At 40.9% G+C, this 22,153-nt stretch overlaps 1 protein-coding gene across 1 annotated transcript in view; it reads left to right on the top strand.

Moving 5' to 3' along the window:
• UBR5 (ubiquitin protein ligase E3 component n-recognin 5) overlaps positions 1-22,153 on the top strand; it is a 140,873-nt gene that overhangs the window by 87,453 nt on the left and 31,267 nt on the right. The window contains exons 22-39 of the mRNA XM_025209929.1: positions 2,278-2,404; positions 3,866-4,017; positions 4,439-4,534; positions 4,989-5,112; positions 6,244-6,341; positions 7,126-7,274; positions 7,988-8,079; positions 10,828-10,974; positions 11,071-11,189; positions 11,278-11,404; positions 11,524-11,653; positions 11,888-12,048; positions 12,821-13,060; positions 14,313-14,436; positions 16,089-16,200; positions 19,511-19,642; positions 20,470-20,736; positions 21,500-21,502. Of these exons, the coding sequence (XP_025065714.1) occupies positions 2,278-2,404; positions 3,866-4,017; positions 4,439-4,534; positions 4,989-5,112; positions 6,244-6,341; positions 7,126-7,274; positions 7,988-8,079; positions 10,828-10,974; positions 11,071-11,189; positions 11,278-11,404; positions 11,524-11,653; positions 11,888-12,048; positions 12,821-13,060; positions 14,313-14,436; positions 16,089-16,200; positions 19,511-19,642; positions 20,470-20,736; positions 21,500-21,502 (2,400 nt within the window). The remainder of the gene's footprint in view (positions 1-2,277; positions 2,405-3,865; positions 4,018-4,438; positions 4,535-4,988; positions 5,113-6,243; positions 6,342-7,125; positions 7,275-7,987; positions 8,080-10,827; positions 10,975-11,070; positions 11,190-11,277; positions 11,405-11,523; positions 11,654-11,887; positions 12,049-12,820; positions 13,061-14,312; positions 14,437-16,088; positions 16,201-19,510; positions 19,643-20,469; positions 20,737-21,499; positions 21,503-22,153) is intronic.

Below are 22,153 nucleotides of genomic sequence, written 5' to 3'. Positions count from 1 at the left end.
ATTGGAAGCTTGCCTTGAATTTGCTCCTTTCCCACTGCTACAGCAGGGAAAATTTAATCTGGGGGGTAAGAGAGCCTTTTGCCCTCTGAGCCCCTTTGACCCCCCCCAACTTCTTCCCCTGCAGTCCCTTCCCCGCCCTTTACTATCAGACCCTGCTCTTCCTAAACACGAGGAGCAAACTTGAAAACAATGACCTTGAAATAAATGCATCTAGTAATTTGCATATAGGCAAATTGTTACAGGTACCCATAGACTTAGTTCATCCAGAATTGATGCAGTTTACCTATTTTGAAATTGTTGCAAGTTGTAGCACATGTATTGCATAAACACACCTTTAAACAGCACTTTTGTACCTACTTATCTATAGTACAAACTGTGTAATATTAGTCCAAAGCCAAAAGGCTCATGACTTAGCGTATTGTTCATCTCTGTGCCCCAGCAGAGTCAAGTGTTTTCAAGTCATGATGACCCAACAGCTCCGTATGTACGTGTATTCCAGATACCTGCCCCCCACTAAGGATCCATGTGGTAATTAGCTTCCCCCACTCATGACAGGAACTAGGTGTTCTTATCATGAGTCCTGGGATGCTCTAAAAGTGTATATGCAGGTGAGACATAGGGCAGACCTGGTCAGGTTCCACCTCATGGACAGCTGGGTCACACTAATCTGGGTGTCACAGGCTGAGAGAGGGGGAGACCGAGGGATTCTGGGTGAACTGTTTGGGGCCCAGTTTGGTAATGTTGCCACATATTTAAGGCTGGTGAAGAAACAGGAATCATTGGAAATAGAAGAGGTGCAGCTCAGCTGTGCATGTGAGGAGGAGGTTGAACTGTAGTCAGTGTAATAGTTCACCATGACTTGAAAAAGTGTCAACACTAAAGGGATTGCGCACAGTGGGCATTGCCATAATTCTCTACAGGTGGGCTACGCTAATCTATCCTTGTGGTAGGTTGCCATAAATATGTTTTTTTCCAGTATGGGTCATGTGTTTTGTAGCCATGCTCAGTGTTGGCTGCATTAATGCTGTAAGTGCATTCAGAGAAACAGGGGCATCTCTGCCTATCACAACTACTGTGATTTGAGCATGAATTGACAAATGGTTCTTTGGATAACTGAGTCTTAAAAATGTGTAGTGTGATAGCTTGAAATGCACTTGAAAGAGAGAGTGCAGGTGTAATGTGCTTCTGCTGATCTACAGTTTTGACAGCACTGAAACGTCAGGGTGACTGTTAAGGCTTGTTGCACTGGTCCATTATTGAGTGATTGTGGGAAAAGTCTGTCTGAGGTACTAGTAGAACCTCAAGGTTAAGCAAAGATGAAAGACGTATTACTTCTACTAGTGATGTCCACTAAGATTCCAAGGATTCAAGCCTCTGTAACTGTTGACCAGCACCCTCAAATTGTAGCTGAAGCCAGTTGTGTCGGTTCTCAGTGCTAAAACTCTGCTAGTAAATAATTTTGTCCAAATTGGGTTTCAGCCAAGCACCCCACGCCAGCGTGTGAAGACAAGAGTAAGACACAGAAGTGACAAATGCCATGTTGAAAGAAGAAAGGGGATGTCTCTCACATTGTGAAATCTGCCCCCCCCCCCCCCCAAAAAAAAAAAAAAAAAAAAGCTTAAGGCATTTTCAGCTAATTCTTTCAGATTAGGTGAAATCACTTTGTGATGCCAAGACACTGCTGATTGTTTTGTTCTGTCATCCTCAGTCTCAAATTGAAATTTTTCCCTAACTACTTAAGTTGATCTAATAAAAGATATCAGATTCACCCAAAGAACCATGTCTGCTTATGTCCTTAGACCAACAAGGCTACAAACCTGCATCCTCAGCCCCTAGTTTTGTATCTTTGGCATACCTTGTTGATCTAAAATCCTGTTTCAGTAATGCTGTTTAGAAATGAATTGCACAGAAAAATGAACAGATATATATGCCAAATCACTTAAAGTTACTGCCCTACTTTTCACCAAGGCCCCTGTTGCTACAGATCCTACTGTGAAGGTTAAGGTCTGCTAGATACTTTTATGATTGTCCTGGAATTGAAGTTTCTCTCTTGAATTCCTTCTCCAAATTTGGGGTTTGGTTGAGTCATGGGAGAATTACAGTTCAGACTTTAAAAAAAGAGAAAATTTGCATCTAATCTTCCTGGTAGTATCCCTTCAAACGTAGTGAAAAAGAAAATTGTAGTAATCTTTTTGTCTTAGTGAAATTCCCTATTTTTATTCCTATCTTATAACTCAGATGAAATTTTGGCACCAAATATTTTCTTAATGTTTTCAGAAGCAGAACGCTCTGAAAGGAACACGTTTGCTGAAAGGCTCTCTGCTGTTGAGGCTATTGCAAATGCAATTTCAGTAGTATCAAGTAATGGTCCAGGAAATCGGGCAGGATCATCAAGCAGCAGAAGGTAAACTGGTTTTAAGATGCATTACTCCACCTTTTATATGCTTCGCTCACTTAGCATTGTGTATTAATGTAACTCAAGTCTTTGCCATTTACCCAAGATCAAGCCTAAGCTCTGTTGTTAGTTTGAGAAATAATGTCTAGTTGTTAAAGCACAGGGCTGGTAGTCAGGGAGGCTGCTAGTCTTAGAATTCTGGCTGTAGTACAGACTTCTGCATAAAGGCACATCTTCTATCTGTTTGTCCTTCAGCTTTCTCAGTTGCAAAATGGGACTACCTTGTGAGAAGGTTAAAGCCATTAGTTAATTTATGTTTGTAAAGTTCAATAAGAGTCCAGGCATGAAGTGTTATAGAACTATAGAAGATTTTGTTTTGATTTATGTTTTGGACAACTTTCCAGGATAGACAGTGGGCATGTTTTTATTTGTCTTAAATTGCCTAATACCGAGACTACTGTTGCTAATAAATCTGTTATAGTGATGCATTCTGAAAGAATTTGGTGTTTTCTTTATCTCAAGCTTATCACTGCTCTTATGGACAGGAAATGAATGGTATCAAGATAGTATTCCTGTGATCTAGCACTTTAGAGGATGATAAAGAAATTGATAAACTTCCAAGATATATGATAGCGTCAAAATAAGTGCCTCTTCGCCATTGTATCTGAATTGGTATTGATTTTGATAGATGTCTAGGACAGAACAAGTTTCTACCTTTATGATATTGGGTTGTCCTGTGCTGATTGGAGAGTTTATATTATTTTAGTGTTCTAGCTTGTTGGCCAAAGCAGAAATGAACTTGAAGCTGGTTCTTTGTCATTCATGAGCTGCACTTCTCAGTCCAGTCAACTGTTTTGATTCAGGAGAAGTAAGGGTTAAGCCCTCCTCCTCCCACCTTCTCTGGAAAATTCAGCTGGGACCGCTAACAGGAGTTGGGTTCATACCACTTCCCTTAGGCACGTACCACATCCCTGTATTACGTTCTTCTGTCCCCATAGCCTCCCCAGCTTCCAGATTCGGCTGTGTTGATGCAGGTTTTAATAATAACTATTTGAATTCTATTGTTCCATTGTTCAAAAATATCCTGTGGGTTCATGCTTCTTCATACCTTTCTCCCTAATCTTTCATTAGACTCTCCTCATGTCTTTCTAGTGAGGTAAAGGGCCTGAGTGTTTAGCCTACTTCCCAGCCTCTCCTCCCAGCAATCCTTATTTTATAAGCTGCTCCACTGGCAGGATCAAGACTTCATAAGAAGAGTGCTATACCAAAATATGAGAAGCTAAAATATGTTCTATTACAATAAAATGGTAGGAAGGAATTAAAAATTACTGTTTGACTTCCTTCTTTGTGCCAAAGAAAATCATAGGAATAAAAAAAAAAAAAAAATTAAGTTGCCTTTAAATGTTTGCTTAAGTATATATATATTTTTTTAAATGAACATGGGATGGAATTTGTTTAATGTTTGTCCAGTTTGAGACTGAGAGAAATGATGAGAAGATCCTTGCGAGCAGCTGGATTGGGTAGACATGAAGCTGGTGCTTCATCTAGTGATCACCAAGACCCAGTTTCTCCACCCATAGCTCCACCCAGTTGGGTTCCTGATCCTCCTGCAATGGATCCTGGTAAGATTACTAATACATTAGTTGATGCCAGTGTAAAACTTAATAGAAAAAAATGAGGTGGAGAAATCAGTGACTTTTACGGCTCAATTTAAATATGTGCAAAATGCATGTATAGTTGGTAAATGCTATAGAAATGTAGTATTAGTAGTCGGAAGTGTTTTTTAATGAGAGCAAAGATTTAGGGTTTAAACCCACTTTTATTAATTGGAATAAAGTAAACAAGCATTTTTCTTTTAAAATGCTGTCGCCAAACTTCCTACAAGTATTTGCTGTAATGTTGGCTAAATTGATGGCTGTCTAGTGACATGACCTTTTGCTAGAAGCAAAATGTGTGTAATGTAGCTAAGTACTGCAAAAAGAACATGTTGTTAGGGATGTTTTTATATATTGATGTACATCCTGCTGTTCTGTTTACTGAAAGATGGTGACATTGATTTTATCCTGGCCCCCGCTGTGGGATCTCTTACCACAGCAGCGACTGGCACTGGCCAAGGACCTAGCACCTCTACCATACCAGGTGAGAGCATGCTATTTCTCTGTATATACTTTAGAAGGAAAACAGTCAACACAAACAAAAGCTGGTAGGTCTTTTGTATATGAAGATTCCTTTAAATGAAGAGGGACTTGAAGTTGCATTTTACCAGTTCATTTGAACTATATATTTGTGACTTTACATAAAGCAGAGTTGACGGAAGACTTCATGTAAAATCTTCTGCTTACCTGCACATGATATACAGGTGAAAAGGTACTCTAACAGGATAATAAGAAATTACTGTTTCTAATTTAGGTCACAGTTTCACATTCTGAAATTTAGTGACATACATAGTATATTATTGAAATTGGTATATGCATCATAGTAAAGTTGCTGATTAATCATACCATTAGTACAGTGCTCTTTTTGATGAAAGTACTTGCAGTAAATGACCCATTTAGGGGATTCTGTTTCTAGTGCTCTGTTTTTCTAATCACAGGTCCTTCTACTGAGCCATCTGTGGTGGAATCTAAGGATCGGAAAGCAAATGCTCATTTTATACTGAAATTGTTATGTGATAGTGTGGTACTACAACCGTATCTTAGAGAACTACTGTCAGCCAAGTAAGCATTTTAAAATTAATTGCCATATTTCTTACCTGAAGATGAGACAATACATCAGCTGAAACTTCTTAACCATCCTTATTAAACTGTTTTCAGTGTGTAGGCAAATATTTTCATGTAGAAATATGAATATATATTTAGTAGATTTCATAGTGAAATAGACTTACTGCAAGTAACTTATTAGAGCATAACTTGTTTCCCTCCATGCGTAAGGTAGCAGAACTAGGATAGTAATTACTCAGATATATAATTATGACCAGAGTGTAGTTGGAAGACAGTTTGTCTTATGAATATTCATAATATATCAGTGCAGCAGTATGCTCACTTCTCTGTTCATGCCATGGCTGTCAAATAATGGATGCAACCATGGAAATCTGGTCTTTAAACTCAAAATATTCCTGATCACCAGTGTTCTGCAAGAACTTAATCTTGTATTGGCACGTATGTTGTGATAATACTGTATTGGAGAGGGTGCAGTAGGACAAAGATGCAAGTCCCAGAAACCCATTCTAACGAAAAGATTAAATGGACATGAATTTATCTTTGCAGAAGACTCTGAAATTAATTAAATTTTCCCAGGTAACAGGATTGGTAAATTACACTATGCTCCTATTGATCAACAACTTTAAAAAAAAAAAAAAAAAGAGCAAACAGGTGTTTTTGTAAACATGACATTGGGAATGTATTACAGGCACATTGTAGGGGTTTAGGTTGTAGCCATGTTGGTCTTTGACCAATAGATGTGTGCATTAATATGCTACACAGCATTTTGAATGGATCAGGCATTTAAATTCTTGCTTGAAAAAAAGAAATAATGAAATACTAGGATAGAAAAGCCCTACCCTCCGACAAAGGTGTGAATATAATCTATGGTAAATTAGAAAATTATCAGCGGATACCCAGTGTGTTTCTTTGCTATCTTAACGTTATCTATAATTCTTCTAGTGTTGGCTTGTTATTCAAGAACACATTTTTGCTGCTAATTCCATACCAGTGTTCAGCAGCCATTTTTATCCTGATTAATTGCTGTATGTGCAAATTCAAGGCTGGCATACCTTGTAGCTGTCTTTACTTGTAATGAGGATAAAAAAAGTTCAGCCTTTTAGACATGCTTGTTAATATGTTTCCTAGGGATGCAAGAGGCATGACACCATTTATGTCTGCAGTTAGTGGCAGAGCATACCCTGCTGCAATTACCATTCTGGAAACTGCACAGAAAATTGCTAAAGGTAAATTAGCTTACTGTACTTGCCATAGTAGGTTGTCTTTTTAATTTTGGTTTGGTATGTGTGCATATATAGTAATTGAATTCATAACTAATGCATGTTATTTTGTATGAAATTGCATATGTTTGAGTGAATGATAGTTTTGAACTCATACTCCCAAAATGCAGTGCATATTACTGTAGGCTGTGGAAAGTGTTACTACTTGAGAAGCCATGCCAGTTTGTGGTATGTTATGACAGTGTTACTGTTACACATTTGGATTTCAGTACTGTTTTGACTTCCTTTACAGTCCTCCTTCTGAGAATCCTATTATTTTACAGACAGAAATAAATTAATATTAAAAATGCTGTCAAAGTGCTAAATCATTAACGTTCACAGTTCTCCTGTACTTTAAAGCAGACCTGTCCAACTTCTAAGCCTGCGGGGGAGCTACACATCCCATGTGCCCTTGTTAGTGTGCCTCCCCTCTTGCCAATGCAGTGTGCCGGCAGGGGAAATTTAAGCAGGCACGTCATAACTATGTGAAGTGACAGGTTACATAGAGTTAATTTTGGAACATTTTCCTTGAAAGATTATTTTGTACATAGTGGTTGTTTTTTAATCCTTCAAAATAAATTGACTAGGATGGCATTTTGAAGCTAAAACCAACTTCTTGTCTTTGCTACAGAAAGACCTCTAGTAAGATTGGGGGAGGGGGAAGCCTTCTAAAAGCATTTTATGATTTATCTCCATAAGGGTTTGACTGTGGCAAAATTTTTAATGATTTATTTTTTTAAACAATTTTTAGCTGAAGTAACTTCAAATGAGAAAGAGGATGATGTGTTTATGGGAATGGTTTGCCCATCTGGCACAAATCCAGATGATTCCCCATTATATGTTCTGTGCTGTAATGATACCTGCAGCTTTACATGGACTGGTGCAGAGCACATTAATCAAGTAAGTTATGTATTTTAGAAAGCTGGAACACATTCCCATTAACTATCTACCATCTAGTTATACTTTGTATGTAGTGACATAGAGCACTGCTAACCTTATCTGTGTGCTGATGGGCTCAGTCAGTTGATTCATTTTAACCATTTGAGTTATGCTATTGTCTGTCCTATCCATTTCTTCTCAACAAGTAAAATATAAAGAATAGCTATTCTGATCAAACCTTTTTTGTGAATACAGTTCTGTCATCTTGGCCAGTTTGGACAAGGATTTTGTTTGTGCATAGTATTCTTTATTTTTTTGAGAAGTAGTGACTAGTGACAATTTCACATTCTAAAACTGGCATCTTTTTAGGTGGGATGAATAGGTCTGACCTGCTAAAACTGATTCAAGGAGGTGTTGCAAATTTTTTAATGAATAGGCCCACTTGGGCATGGGAAATCTGCTTTTATGTTGACCTCACTGACTGTCTTGATGAAGCTTCACTAGTAGCTTTCTTTTCTTATCTTACCTATTTTTGAGAATTTTCCCATTCTGTCCTCATTTAGTTTGGCATGTAAGTTTAATAATTTACTTATTATATGGAAAAATATATAAGGAACTATAATATACTTACTATATTGAAGTGTATACTAAATCATCATTGATAATAAATATTCACTTGTACCGTGCATAATTTTCCTCTAACACTTCTATAAACTGTGTATTTTTCATTCTAGGATATTTTTGAATGCCGAACATGTGGTTTACTGGAATCACTTTGCTGTTGCACGGAGTGTGCAAGGGTTTGTCACAAGGGTCACGACTGCAAGTAGGTGCTTGCTTGTAATCAGTTTCTTGAAGTAAAAAAGGCCTTAATTGGTTCCCCTTTATGCTTAGTAGTTGTATCTTATAGACTTGTTTAATGCATTGCAAAATACCCGAATGTTAATTTTTCACTAATTTTCAAATACCTAAACTTCTTCTTCCAGCATTTCTAAAACTTTTTAAATAGTTTAATATCAACCTGTCTTTCACTATATAAGTAGTCCTGTTTTTGTCTTTCCATTCTTCTGTGGAGGAACAGTTGTACATAGGAAATAAATGGTGTATTTCATGGCAGCCTCATATGTTTGATCTTTGTGCAGATATAAACTAATACTCTTAAAATGGTAGTTCTCTATAGCCTGCCTGTTGAGGTGCCACAGGTGTGCTGTAAGGACAGATAGAGGGGAGAACCCCGTCACCCTCCCATCCTCAAACATTCCATGTAGTGTCATGCTGAGATGGCATGCTGATCTTTTGAATGTGCTGCTTTCATAGATTCAGATGTTAGGGTCAGAAGAGACCTCAATAGATCATTGAGTCCGACCCCCTGCATAAGCAGGATAGAGTGCTGGGTTTAGATGACCCTAGCTAGATGCCTATCTAACCTCCTCTTGAAGACCTGCAGGGTAGGGGAGAGCACCCCCTCCTTTGGGAGCCCATTCCAGACCTTGGCCACTCCAACTGTGAAGAAGTTCTTCCTAATGTCTAGTCTAAATCTGCTCTCTGCTAGCTTATGGCCATTATTTCTTGTACCCCCCAGGGGCGCCTTGGTGAGTAAAACCTCACCAATTCTCTTCTGTGCCCCCATGATGAACTTATAGGCAGCCTTCTCTTCGGAGGCTGAAGAGGTCCAGGTGCCCTAGTCTCTCCTCATAGGGCTTGGCCTGCAAGCCCTTAACCATACAAGTGGCCCCTCTCTGGACCCTCTCCAGGTTATCCACATCCCTCTTGAAGTGCAGTGCCCAAAATTGCACACAGTATTCCAACTATGGTCTGACCAGCGCCCGATAGAGGGGAAGTATCACCTTCTTGGATCTGTTCGTCATGCATCTGCTGATGCACGATAAAGTGCCATTAGCTTTTCTGATGACTTCGTCACACTGCCAACTAATGTTCATGTTGGAGTCCACTAGGACTCCAAGATCCCATATGTCCAACCTGTCCAGGTCTGCTTGTAGTTGTTCCCTGCCCTCCGGCGAGTCCACTTCTCCCCACAGTTTTGTGTCATCTGCAAACTTGGACAGAGTACACTTCGCTTCCTCGTCCAAGTCGCTGATGAAGATATTGAAGAGTATCGGTTCAAGGACCGAGCCCTGCGAGACCCCACTGCCCACACCCTTCCAGGTCAATACTGACCCATCCACTACGACTCTCTGGGTACGACCCTCTAGCCAATTCGCCACCCACCGGACTGTGTAGTCATCCAAAACACAGCCTCTTAACTTGTTCACCAGTATGGTGTGGGATACCGTATCGAAGGCCTTCCTGAAGTCTAAGTAAACGACGTCAACCCCTACTCCTGCGTCTAGGTGTTTTGTAAGCTGGTCATGAAAAGAGACTAGATTAGCGAGGCATGATCTACCTGCTACGAACCCGTGCTGGTTTCCCCTCAGCATAATTTTTCCTGCCGGGCTCTCGCAGATGTGAATCTTGATAATTTTTTCAAAGACTTTGCCAAGGATGGAGGTGAGACTGTGACTGGCCTATAGTTGCCTGGGTCCTCCTTCCTCCCCTTTGCCAATGGGAAACTGCCTTTGCTGAGAGGCAGCAAGCACTAACTAGTTATGGCACACCCCTGCACCCACATGGCTGTATTCCTTCTGGTTGTGGATGTTGCACACAGAACTAGATTGGGTAATTCTGTATGGTGCTACCTTGCCCTGATACAGTATTACACTAAAGGAAACATTATGCTACTTCTTATGCTGACTGCATTGCATCCTACAGGGGTTTAGGTTGTAGCCGTGTTGGTCTAAGGACATAGGCAGACAGGGTTCCTTGGGTGAATTTGATATCTTTTATTAGACCAACCCAAATGGTTGGAGAATAGTTATTAAGCAAGCTTTTGGGTTCAAAAACCCTTTGTCAGGCTAAGGAAGCTTCAGCAGTTGGTGTGTGCTCTTCCTGGATGGAATGAAAAGCCCTTGCATCCTACAGTGCATTCTTTGCTATAGTTAGAGCTTTTCTTTGCAATTTAAAGGGTAAGAAACGTTGATCTCAAGGATCCAAACAGATCTAACATGCTACCTGTTTAAAATAAAAAATCAGGCCAGAGAAACGGATAACTGTTATTCAAAACCAAAGTAGATATCCAAAAATATTTCTGCTGAAGATTGCTATCAATTAGAAATTAGAGACCAGGTATTCTGTAGCCACATTAAAGGTACATTGATATCATGTGTATAAGGATTTTTAAAAAATTGACTTAAACCTCCAAAGATGGTCTCTCCATTTTAAGTTCTTGTAATTTTATTTCAATAAGGACTTTGAGTTTAACTTTGTGTGCGTGTGTCCTGAGTCTCCTTTGCTCTTTGTTTTTTTTAATGTTAAACTTTATATAGTGAGAGTATTTTGCTAAATTAGTAGTAGAACAGGAAAGCACTAAAATGAAGTTCAGGTATTGTAGAAATGCTATTTTTTTTTATTTTGAAATTAGGGTTTTGATTATCTACTGCCATTAATAAGCCTGTTCAGAAACTTGTTTTTAAAATTTTACTGAGCAGAAGAAGTGTAACACTTTCATTTGCTCCAGGCTCAAGCGAACATCCCCAACAGCCTACTGTGATTGCTGGGAAAAATGCAAGTGTAAAACATTAATTGCAGGGCAGAAGTCTGCTCGTCTTGATCTACTCTACCGATTGCTTACCACCACAAACCTTGTCACCATGCCCAATAGCAGGCAAGTTGGTATTTGGAGTGAAGGTGGCGGAGGTCAGTGGAATTTAAAAACCAGCCTGCAACATAGTTTTCCTCATTAATTTATTTTTTATTATAGGGGAGAGCACCTTCTGTTGTTTTTAGTACAAACAGTTGCCAGGCAAACTGTAGAACACTGCCAGTACCGACCACCTAGAATCAGGGAAGATCGTAATCGTAAAGCTGCAAATCCTGAAGGTGAGAGCCTTTTCAGCGAAAAGAATGCAAACATTTCTGGATTTCGCTACTTCTTGCACCCATCACTTCTGTCTGCCTTTTTCCTTAGATTCTGATATGCCTGATCATGATTTAGAGCCTCCACGATTTGCCCAGCTTGCATTGGAACGTGTTTTACAAGACTGGAATGCACTGAAATCTATGATCATGTTTGGCTCGCAGGAGAATAAAGACCCGTGTGTATTTGCAAATATTGTCTCAGTTACATTTTTTTTAAGTAATGATTTTTGAGTTATTAGTTCACATTGAGTGAACTAATGTAAAATTTGTTTCCTTTTCTTTTGTTTTTTCCAAGTCTTAGTGCAAGCAGTAGGATAGGTCATCTTTTGCCTGAAGAACAAGTGTACCTTAATCAGCAAAGTGGTACGATTCGGCTGGATTGTTTTACGCATTGCCTTATTGTTAAATGTACAGCAGACATTTTGGTAAGCACTGTTTCCTTTTTTATTACCAATGATAAATCTTCTCAATATAAACAAGCTTAAACACTTTTTGATTCAGCTTGAAATAAATGTGTTGGACTTTCCCCTGGTTTACTTCAGTATGCTTTTACTCTTTTCTTGAATCTTTAATGTAGCCATTGAAAACAGTTATTAAGAATTTCCAGAATTTAGTATAACATAAATATTATGCATTATAGTATGTTACTGTTTCCATAGCTTTTAGATACTTTGCTGGGTACTCTGGTAAAGGAACTACAAAATAAATACACTCCAGGACGCAGAGAAGAAGCTATTGCTGTTACAATGAGATTTCTTCGCTCTGTGGCAAGAGTGTTTGTCATTCTGAGTGTGGAAATGGCTTCATCCAAAAAGAAAAAGTAAGAATTGTTTTTATTCACTACGTGAATGAATGTTTGTGTGTGTGTTGGTCATTAATTGGGAGGAGGGAGAGGGGCACTGAAATTTTTTTTGCAGGAGTTGATTCAGAGTTGCTGTAAATAGCCTTTCATCTCTGTAGACCCAGATTTAAATTACAGTTCAGCTTTACATGATAAATAGCTGATATTCATTAGTGTTTGCTTAGAATATAGTTGCATAATTCAGCACAATTGGCAGTTTCTTGCAGTTTTTCAGATTAAAATGTTAATGGTAGATGCCAAGATTGAGATGCATTCTTGTGAAAGTTTATGCTGTTGCTTGGAACATCACAAATGATTCTGGACCAAAACTTCATGAGACGCACAATTTATAAATTTGTATATGAAATTCGCTGTACCCCATAAAAGGAACTTGATATTTAATCTTGGATTTTTGTTTAAAATTTGCATCCATGAAAACTTGATTGTTTTTATATTAACAGTAGTGTGCTTTGCTTTATTTATAATTTTTACTTCCGACTTTCTGTACAAGAAATAGTTAAACTCTTTTTTTTTTTTTACCAATTAAAACAAAGCATTTGGTTTTCCACTTACAAGCCACTCCATTTGTTATATATGAAGTCTCATGAGAAAATTATCCTTTAGTTATACTCCATGTTCTCTAGTTTGTCAAATTAATTAGTCATTTTGGATTTTTATCTCAATTTTTTTTCTTTTTCTTTTTTAGAAATGACATGTTTGACCTTTTTTTCTTTCCACCTTTTTTTCCTAGCAACTTTATTCCACAGCCAATTGGCAAATGTAAACGTGTATTCCAAGCTTTGTTACCCTATGCTGTGGAGGAATTGTGTAATGTAGCGGAATCCCTAATTATCCCAGTCAGAATGGGTATTGCACGCCCTACAGCACCATTTACTCTTGCTAGCACTAGTATAGATGCCATGCAAGGCAGTGAAGAACTCTTCTCTGTGGAGCCTTTGCCACCAAGACCATCTTCTGATCAATCTAGCAGGTAAAGTTCACTGTTTGATCTGTTCTCTTAGTGCTTGCCAAAGTAGGGTTTTGGAGCTTTCTTTATGGAACCCTTTTATAAACTCCATAATATATACTGAGACTTAGAATTTTAAATGAAATTCTATGGAATATGATTCCTTAGTTACTAAGAATACTTAGTTACCAGTTTAGAGCTGGACAAAATGTTGCATCCATGCCAACAAAATCAGCCTATTATTAAAGTATAACTTGAACATCTGGTGCTATCAGTGTGTGAAGTGTAGAATATACTATCTTTGGGATGCAAAAAATATCCAAATTGGAGTTTGAGGGCAGTTGGGTTTCAGTTGTCTAAAAATTCCACCGATGCTAGAAATCCCAGCATGCCAGAAAGCAAATATCTGACCATGTTGGGAAAACAGTTTGAAGTCAAGGGCCAATTCTGATTTCTGCTTAAGTTCAAATGAGGAGTAGTGATGTTGAAGCTCAGTCGCAAAATTATTTGACTTGGTGCCTCCCATTTAAGCTTAACAAGTAGAAGCATAGACAAACATGCTTGGAGCCATTTCAGAAGGAGAGCGGAAGCTGCTGCACAAAAGTATGCAGTAGCTGTTACATTATAACAATTACATACATGTGCACAAGCCTGGAATGATGCTTCCATTGTTAAGTCTGGATGGAGCAGGGTTAAAGCTGGAGCAGTTCTGCTACATTTGTATGGTTCCTAGCTTGTGTAGGTGTAACAGTTCACAACATAGTAGCTGCTGCATGATCTGGACCTAGTGTTCTTCCCACTTTTGGAACCTTTACAAATGTATGTTTGTTCACATTCTAAGAAGCATGAATGTCCAGCAAGATTGGAGCAATGCTGATGGGTGGTCAAAGGCCACAACCTGAAGAGCCCATCATTTTTCTTCTTCACTTCCTATTACTGTCTTTCCTATTACACAGATGTGCACACTGACTAATTCTTGTGGGGTTTCTTATAAATGCATTTGTTGAAAGGTGAACATTTTGTTGAGTGAGAACCATCTTGACAACGAGTGTAATTTTGAAAATAGTTTTCTCACCTGAAATGGAAGGGTTGGAGATGCTGGTCCTACATTGATAGTAAATCTAAAGAACTCATTTTGTTCATCCATCCTTAATAAGTCCGCTAAGTTTAGATTAGCTTTATGATCAAAAAGGGTAAATTACTATGGCTTTGTTAAAATATTTTACTGTGTAAATTTTTGTTTTGGTACATACTTCAGGTTCTGTTTTCTTTGTAGCTCCAGTCAGTCTCAATCGTCCTACATTATTAGAAACCCTCAACAGAGACGGATCAGCCAGTCACAGCCGGTTCGCGGCAGAGATGAAGAGCAAGATGATATTGTATCAGCAGATGTGGAAGAGGTTATTTTCTTATCCTTTTTCAATTTGATACATAACATGTATTTTGATGTTAAATGAAATATAGCACCACATACATCTCTGAGGCATGCATTTAGTGCCCGAGTCTTATAAGATGTTCACATGGTACAGTAAAAGCTTGTTTTCTGGCATGAGTAGGAATTGGGGGGGTGCTGGTAATCTAAAAATACCGGTTACCTGAGGCACAGGGGTTTCCGGCTGGATGCAGAGCAAAAGGTGGGGGGGGGGTTTAGGGAGAGGGGAAGAGGGTGTTGGTGGCCGCATGTGAAGTGGTAGCAGTGCAGGGTGGTGGGTAGCAGTGGTGGCTGCCACGTGAGGTGTCGATGTTCTCCTCCTCCTTCCCCCACCCCGTGTTTGGCCAGCCAGCCAGAAATTCTGGTTAATAGAAATGCCGGTAGGAAAATGCTGGATGACAGGGCTTTTACTGTAATCCAATATAAGAATGCTGCATGTGAATTCCATAGGCTGCAAATGTTACATTGTAACAAAACCCTACCACACAGTAACACCTGAAATGATTACAGTAGAGTTCATCCTGGACACATATGGGAATGGATTGACATGTTTGTACACATGTTTATGGTATATCTAATGTCTTGCAATTTGCAAAATCATAGCAAGATTCAGAACATTATTAAACAACATTCAGTCCTTTGTGGGCTGCGGTACCAATGTGTTTACATATTGAGTGATAAGGTGGTGTACAGTCTTAGTGGGTGCACCTACACATGAAATTAATGCTCAGTAATAAACTCCGGAGCTGTTTCAGCTAGAGTCAACTGCTCCCAGACACAGCTTCTACACATGTGCCCAGGGCTTTGAGTCAGGGTGTAGCAGCCCTGTGCTGACAGCAGGCTCAAGGGAGGATCAGCCCTGGGCTCTGGCTGGCAGCATCAGTGGGCAGAGGGGCTGGCTAGTGCATGAAGGTGCTGAAGTGCAGGGCATGACACCAGTCAGCCCTTATACTTTAGCAGCCTTATGTGCCAGCCACCTCCTGCACCATCTACACTTGCATTTCAGCAGAGTAAATGACTCTGTGGTAAGATAGTATTGTTGGGGATCCCAGCAGTACTATCTTATGGCAGAGTTGGCTAACTTAGTATGCCCTAATACCAGCGCATGTGTAGATGGTGATACTTTACTTCAGAGCTATTTAGTCAACTGTAGTAAAGCACATGTGTAGATGCACCCAATGTGTAGCTTTACTACTAGAGATGTTAATCTTGACACATTCCCTTGCAGAATCTACCAGGTAGATGATCAAGATTCTGTAAATTCAGAAAGAATTGGTTACTCCTGGTATTTATGGTCAAATTTTGCTTTCAATATTAGATTTTCTTGGACATTAGAATCTGTTCGGAGGCTTAGACTTTTCTAGGGCACTTAATTTTGAGGCCATAAAATGAACTGTCATACAACACAGCACTAAAAAAAATCCTCCTTGTTGAGCTTTACTTCTTCTAAAAGTGCAGGTTAATTTTACATAGATGCTATTTTAAGAAACAGCATTGTCAAACTAAACTCTGGGGAAAAAACAGGTAGCTTACCTTCAAGCAGTACTTGGTTCACACCTTCCTTGATGGCTTAAATGCAGTCTAATAAGACATACCATAAAAATACAATGCTCATTTCAGGTTGAGGTGGTGGAGGGGGTAGCTGGAGAAGAGGACCACCATGATGAACAAGAAGAACATGGAGAGGAGAATGCTGAAGCAGAAGGACAGCATGATGAACATGATGAAGATGGTATGATCCTTTTAAGTTTTATTCAGCAATCCAGTAACAGGGATAGTCAGAGGTAGCAGTAATGTCCAGCTGTATAAAGAGTGATGCAACTGTTTTATTATCATTAACATCCTTTATTTCAATTACATAAATTAATAAAACGCCCTCACCTATACTTCTGTTAAGGTAAACCGAACTTCTCTCAGAAATGTAATAGAAATCAAACAGGCCCTCTTGGTCCAGAGATGGGTAATAGCTACAGATGTGGGAACTTTGTGAGAGGTGAGAATGTAAAATAGATCTGCAGTTTAGAAGAGACGGATGACAGGATATTATAAATTAATGGTATAAAGCAGATAACATAGGCTTTCCCACTTATACTTTCCTATCAGACAGAACAAGAAAATATCTAAGGGAAGCATGACACAATCTATAATTTATCCTTAGCACTTGCTGTTGGAAAGTATAATATTTCTCTCAGTTTTGCAAGTTTTGTGAAAGGAACAGACACGTGGAAAATGTGAGCATTTAATTTGCTTCAGGTAGAAAATTAGAAGGAATCTCAACTTTCATGCTTCAGGTCAGTGGTGCCCAAACTTTTGGCCCTTTGGGCCAGATGAGGAATATGGATTGGTCCATGGGTCCAATCTGGTATATGGGGCCAATGCAGTACCCAGCCCTGTGTGCTGGATTGGGCCCTGGCCCTGCTTGCAGGGCCATGTCATCTGCCCTGTGGGCTTGGCAGTTAGGTGATGGGGAAGTGGTGTCAGTATTGATTGCCACTGTTCTCTTGACACTAAATTTCTACACCAGTGGGGAGCTATGGAAGAACTTTTCATGGGTGAATGGTTCCGTAAATTCAGTGGGTGATCCTCCTCTGTGTCTGAATTGCTTTGCACCTGTCCCGATTGGACAGTATTCTGGCCAGGTGGACTCAAGATCCATTCAAATGTAACGTGACAGGTTTATGAACATAGGGCTGTTCCAGTGTTTCCATTGAATCAACTTTATTTGTGGTTGTGATTTCTCTAGATTTTGGAGTAACCAAAACCACCACCGTCAAAACTGAAATTTGAATGGCAACATGGATTTTGTTGTCAGAATATAATTATCTAGGGCTATGGACAAATGTACCTATAATTCTTTCAAAAGGGGAGGGGAAGCTCGTGCGTGGGGGAGTGCATCAGTTCAGTAAGGACAAGTACAAAGTCCTGGACTTAGGACTGAATGATTCCATATACTGGTACAGGTTGGGGACCAACTGGCTAAGCAGCAGCTCTGTAGAAAAGGCCCTGGAGGTTACAGTGGACAGTAAGCTGTATATGAGTCAACAGCGTGCCCTTGTTGCAAAGAAGGCTACCGGCATAGTAGGCTGCATTAGTAGGACTGTTGCCAATAGATTGAGGGAAGTGATTATACTTGGCACTGGTGAGGTCACATCTGGAATACTGTGTCTAGTGTTGCCCACCCCCCCTTCCCCAACAATAGAAAAGATGTGGACAGAGTCCAGCAGAGGGCAGTGAAAATGGGTAGAGGGCTGGGGAACATAACTTATGAGGAGAGCCTGAGGGGCTTATTTAGTCTGGAGAAAAACAGGGGGAGGGATTTAATAATAGCCTGTTAAAGTCTGAAGGATGGTTACAAAGAGGATGGAGCTAGGCTATTTTCAATGGTGCCCGATAACAAGGAGCAATGGTCTCAAGCTGCAACATGGGAAGTTTAGGTTAGATATTAGGAAAAACTTCCTTACTAGGAGGGAAGTAAAGCACTGGAGCAGGCTACCCAGAGAGGTTGTGGAATCTCCATCCTAGGAGGTTTTAAAGACCTGGCTAGACAAAACCTTGGCTGGATTGGTATAGTTGGGGATGGTCCTGCTTTGAAGAGGGGGTTGGACCAAATGACCTCCTGAGTTTCTTCCAACCATAGTTTCCCAAGATTCTGTGATTCTAACTTGCGTCTGCATACAAATTAGTGAAATCACTGTAACTAACTTTTTGAAACGGGGTTAAAGTTGCAGCAGTTTTGCTACGCTTATCTCTACAGAGGCATGCAGAAATAATAGTTGCATCACAACTGCTTGTATAGGTATCATTTGACATCAACATGATGTACTACTTCTGTCGTAGCAGTCGGCAACCCCTAGAGCATGTGTGCCAAAGCATGGCACGCCTCAGCCAACCCAGGCTCTGGGCAGCTGCTGCTGGGCATGGAACCCAGGCTGCTTGCAGTAGGCACAGCTGAGAGGCTGCAGACAGCTGCACTGGGGTCTGGATCTCCATGTGGGCTTCATGGCAGCTGCATGTGCGCCTTAAGGGCAGAGAGACCCTGGCCCCTCCCCTGCTGTTTTCCTAAAAGTGCACATGTGCCCACTGCCAGCAATGAAGCCAGGCAGACCTCAGTGCAGCTGTTTTCAGCCTCCCCCTTGCCTTCTGCGAGCAACCCTGGCTCCATGGTGGACAGCAGGGGCCTGCCTAGAGCCCAAGCCAGTTGTGGCAGGTGACTGGGAAGTTGCAAGCCACCTCAGGGAGGTCTGCGGAGCCCCACCCAGCTCATTGGTGATAGTGGCTGCACATTTGTCTCGGCCCCTTCCCTGCTGTGCACCCCAAGGCATATGTGCAACTGCCACCAGCTACGGAGCCAGGCCAGGTCTCCGGACTCCAGTGCAGCTATTTACAGCTTGCCTGGCTGTGGCTCGGGGGCTGCCAATGGATGCGTGGGTGCCTGGGGTGCGTGGCAGGGAAGGGGCCTGGGCAGTGCAACCTTAGCCCCTCCCCCACCATCCACCTATAGACACCCATGCTTCCACTGCCAGCATTGAGGATCAGGCCCCTTGTGGCTCCCTTGTTGTCTGCCTGTGGCGTGCCAGGTCGATGAGTGGGTTGAGGTTGGGGTATGTTTAGCATTCTGGCTGAAAACGTTGCTGACCCCTAGTCTATAACCTGAAGGTTTTGCATGTTCCTGGTATATTCAGTGTGCCCATTTTATTACCCAAGACAATGTGGTCTTGTAAATGGACTATTTTAAGCCATGTACGGGGAGTAAAGGCTATGAGTTTAGCTTTAATTGTGGAATCTTTTGGTTTTGAGTGGAGTTCTTAACACTTGATTAATGGTTTTTCTGCCAGGATTTATGGAAGCAAGACGATGGTAAGATGCTTAACGATTACCCTCTCTTCTCTTCCCCTTCCCCCCCCCCCACCCCCCATTAAAAAAAACAAACCCAAAAACTGTTGTAACTCTAAATGCCATGCAGTGTGCTTTCATATGTACTTAAATTTTTTAAGCATAAGTTGGTTTAATATTGATTTATTTGGGGGTTGTATTTTTTTTAGGCAGTGACATGGAGCTGGATCTGCTAGCAGCAGCTGAAACAGAAAGTGACAGTGAAAGTAACCACAGCAACCAGGACAATGCTAGTGGACGTAGAAGTGTTGTCACTGCAGCCACTGCTGGATCAGAAGCAGGTGAACCATTTCTTCCTAACTCATATTATTATTCTTTTCTTAGTTGTTTTTAAACTAAGATACCAGGATTCGAGTGATAAAAGAGTATGTCTAAGTGAATAAATACAGGTTTAAACAAGGACAGGACAGACTACCCATCCCAGAATTTGACAGGTAATCTTTGAAGACCCATATGCTGTCCATTCTTTGTCCTCTGTTGTTCTTGGAACTCAACTTGAGAGAGATAAGGTATTTCCCACCACCCACTATTGCCAATTTCTAATGAGGAGGAAGAAGAAAACTCAGACATGCAACAAACTAAACGATTTTTCCTTCTCTTGCAAGACTGCCCCACTCTTTTTCTTCCTTTATCTACAGAGGTAAGCCAGCATGCAGTCCTCCTTTTCGAGAGAGAGGCTCTTACACTAGTACAGTTTTCATATGATTTGATTGCTTAGGAATTGCTGCTTGGGTTAGTTTGAAAATATCTGGGAATGTTAATCTCAATTTACAATATTTCTTTTCACTATGTAACTTGGACACTGCATTTACAAAACTTAGTGGATCATTTTAAGGATTTTTGCAAGTGTTTTTTATCTGCCTTTTATTTGGAGCATAAACCTTATACATTAGAGTTGAGGCCACGGGCAGTCACTTCTTAAAAGTTCCCTTCATAAAATTGTAGTATTGTAGGGGGCCATTTGTTAATTGTGTTATGTGAGCAGTTGTACAATATTCTGTAAGTGGTATTTTTAGGAGGAACATTTTAAATGCTTTTTGTTTCCTGCAGCCCAACTGTGACTTAATTGTTTATTGCTTAGTTACTGTAAAGACTTTTTTGTACATAGGTGCTAGCAGTGTTCCTGCATTTTTCTCTGAGGATGACTCTCAGTCAAATGACTCCAGTGATTCAGACAGCAGTAGTAGCCAAAGTGATGACATAGAACAGGAGACCTTCATGCTTGATGAGCCTCTAGAGAGAACCACAAATAGCTCCCATGCCAATGGTGCTGCCCAGGCTCCCCGTTCAATGCAGTGGGCTGTACGAAACACCCAGAATCAGAGAACCACTAGTACTGCTCCATCCAGCACGTCCACCCAAGCAGGCAAGTCTGGTCAAAATGAATGTTATGAGCATTAGCTAAATTACATTTTGCTCCTTGTTTTCACTGTTTCTTTTTTAGAATTAAATACAATATTTACCTTGTGATCTTTCCTCATTTTTGCTTAAGAGGAAGTCATAAAGTGATTTATTTGTACTAGTTAAGATCATGGAATAGAATATTCTTATTCGCGGTGGACGTAGTCTTTCTGGACTTTAGGAAGGCCTTCGACAGTGTCTCACCCCATTCTCATTAAAAAATTAGTTGGCTGTTGCGTCGATGCCTACACAGTCAGATGGGTCACAAATTGGCTGGAGGGCCGCACCCAGGGAGTGGTGGTGGATGGGTCTTTTTTCAACCTGGAGGGATGTGGGCAGTGGGGTCCCCCTGGGCTCGGTTCTTGGGCCCGCAGTGTTCAACATCTTCATCAGCGACTTGGACAAGGGGGTGAAAAGCACCTTGTTCAAATTCACGGATGACACTAAGATGTGGGGAGAAGTGGGCATGCTGGAGGAGAGGGACAGGCTGCAACTAGATCTGGACAAGTTACAGGGGTGGGCTGATGAGAACAGGATGGGATTCATTACTGACAAGTGCAAGGTACTGCACCTAGGGAGGAAGAACCAGCAGCATATCTACAGGCTGGGGAACTCCCTTCTAGTCAGCACAGAGGCAGAAAAGGATCTTGGTGTCATTGATTCCGAAATGAACATGGGCCGCCTATGTGGGGACGTGGTCAGGAAGGTTATAACCGTACCTTGTCATGCATCACGAGCAGGTCCAAGGAGGTGATTCTCCCCCTCTGTGCAACACTGGTAAGGCTGCAGTTGAAGTACTGCGTCCAGTTCTGGGTGCCGCACTTCAGGAGGGATGTGGACAACATGGAGAGGGTCCAGAGGAGGACCACTCGCATGATCAGGCTATGGAACCTGAACCTGTTCAGCCTCCACAAGAGAAGGCTGAGAGGGGATCTGGTGGCAGTCTATAAACTGGCCAAGGGAGACCAGCAGGGAATGGGAGAGACCCTGTTCCCCCGAGCACTACTGGGAGTAACGAGGAATAATGGCCATAAGTTGACCTGAGAGTAGATTCAGGCAAGACATCAAGAGACACTACTTCACAGTCATTGCGGCTAGGATCTGGAACCAACTTCCAAGGGTAGTGGTGCTCACTCCTACCCTGGGGGGTCTTTAAAAGGAGGCTAGATAATCACCTAGTCGGGGTCATTTGACCCCAGCATTCTTTCCTGCCCATGGCAGGGGGTCGGACTTGATGATCTGCTCAGGTCCCTTCCGACCCTACCAACTATGAAATTATAAGAAGATACTAGTGTTAAAATGTACTGTCTAGAGTAACTTTCCTGCTGTTGAACAAAACAATTGGCAAAGTTGGTAAAAATCAATAATTGTGTGTTCTCTTTTTCTCTTTC

The sequence above is a fragment of the Alligator sinensis genome, unplaced genomic scaffold, assembly GCF_000455745.1.
Source record: "Alligator sinensis unplaced genomic scaffold, ASM45574v1 scaffold1115_1, whole genome shotgun sequence".
NCBI lineage: Eukaryota > Metazoa > Chordata > Crocodylia > Alligatoridae > Alligator > Alligator sinensis.
The sequence above is the reverse complement of the archived record's forward strand: the minus strand, read 5'-3'. Positions and strand labels throughout refer to the sequence as shown.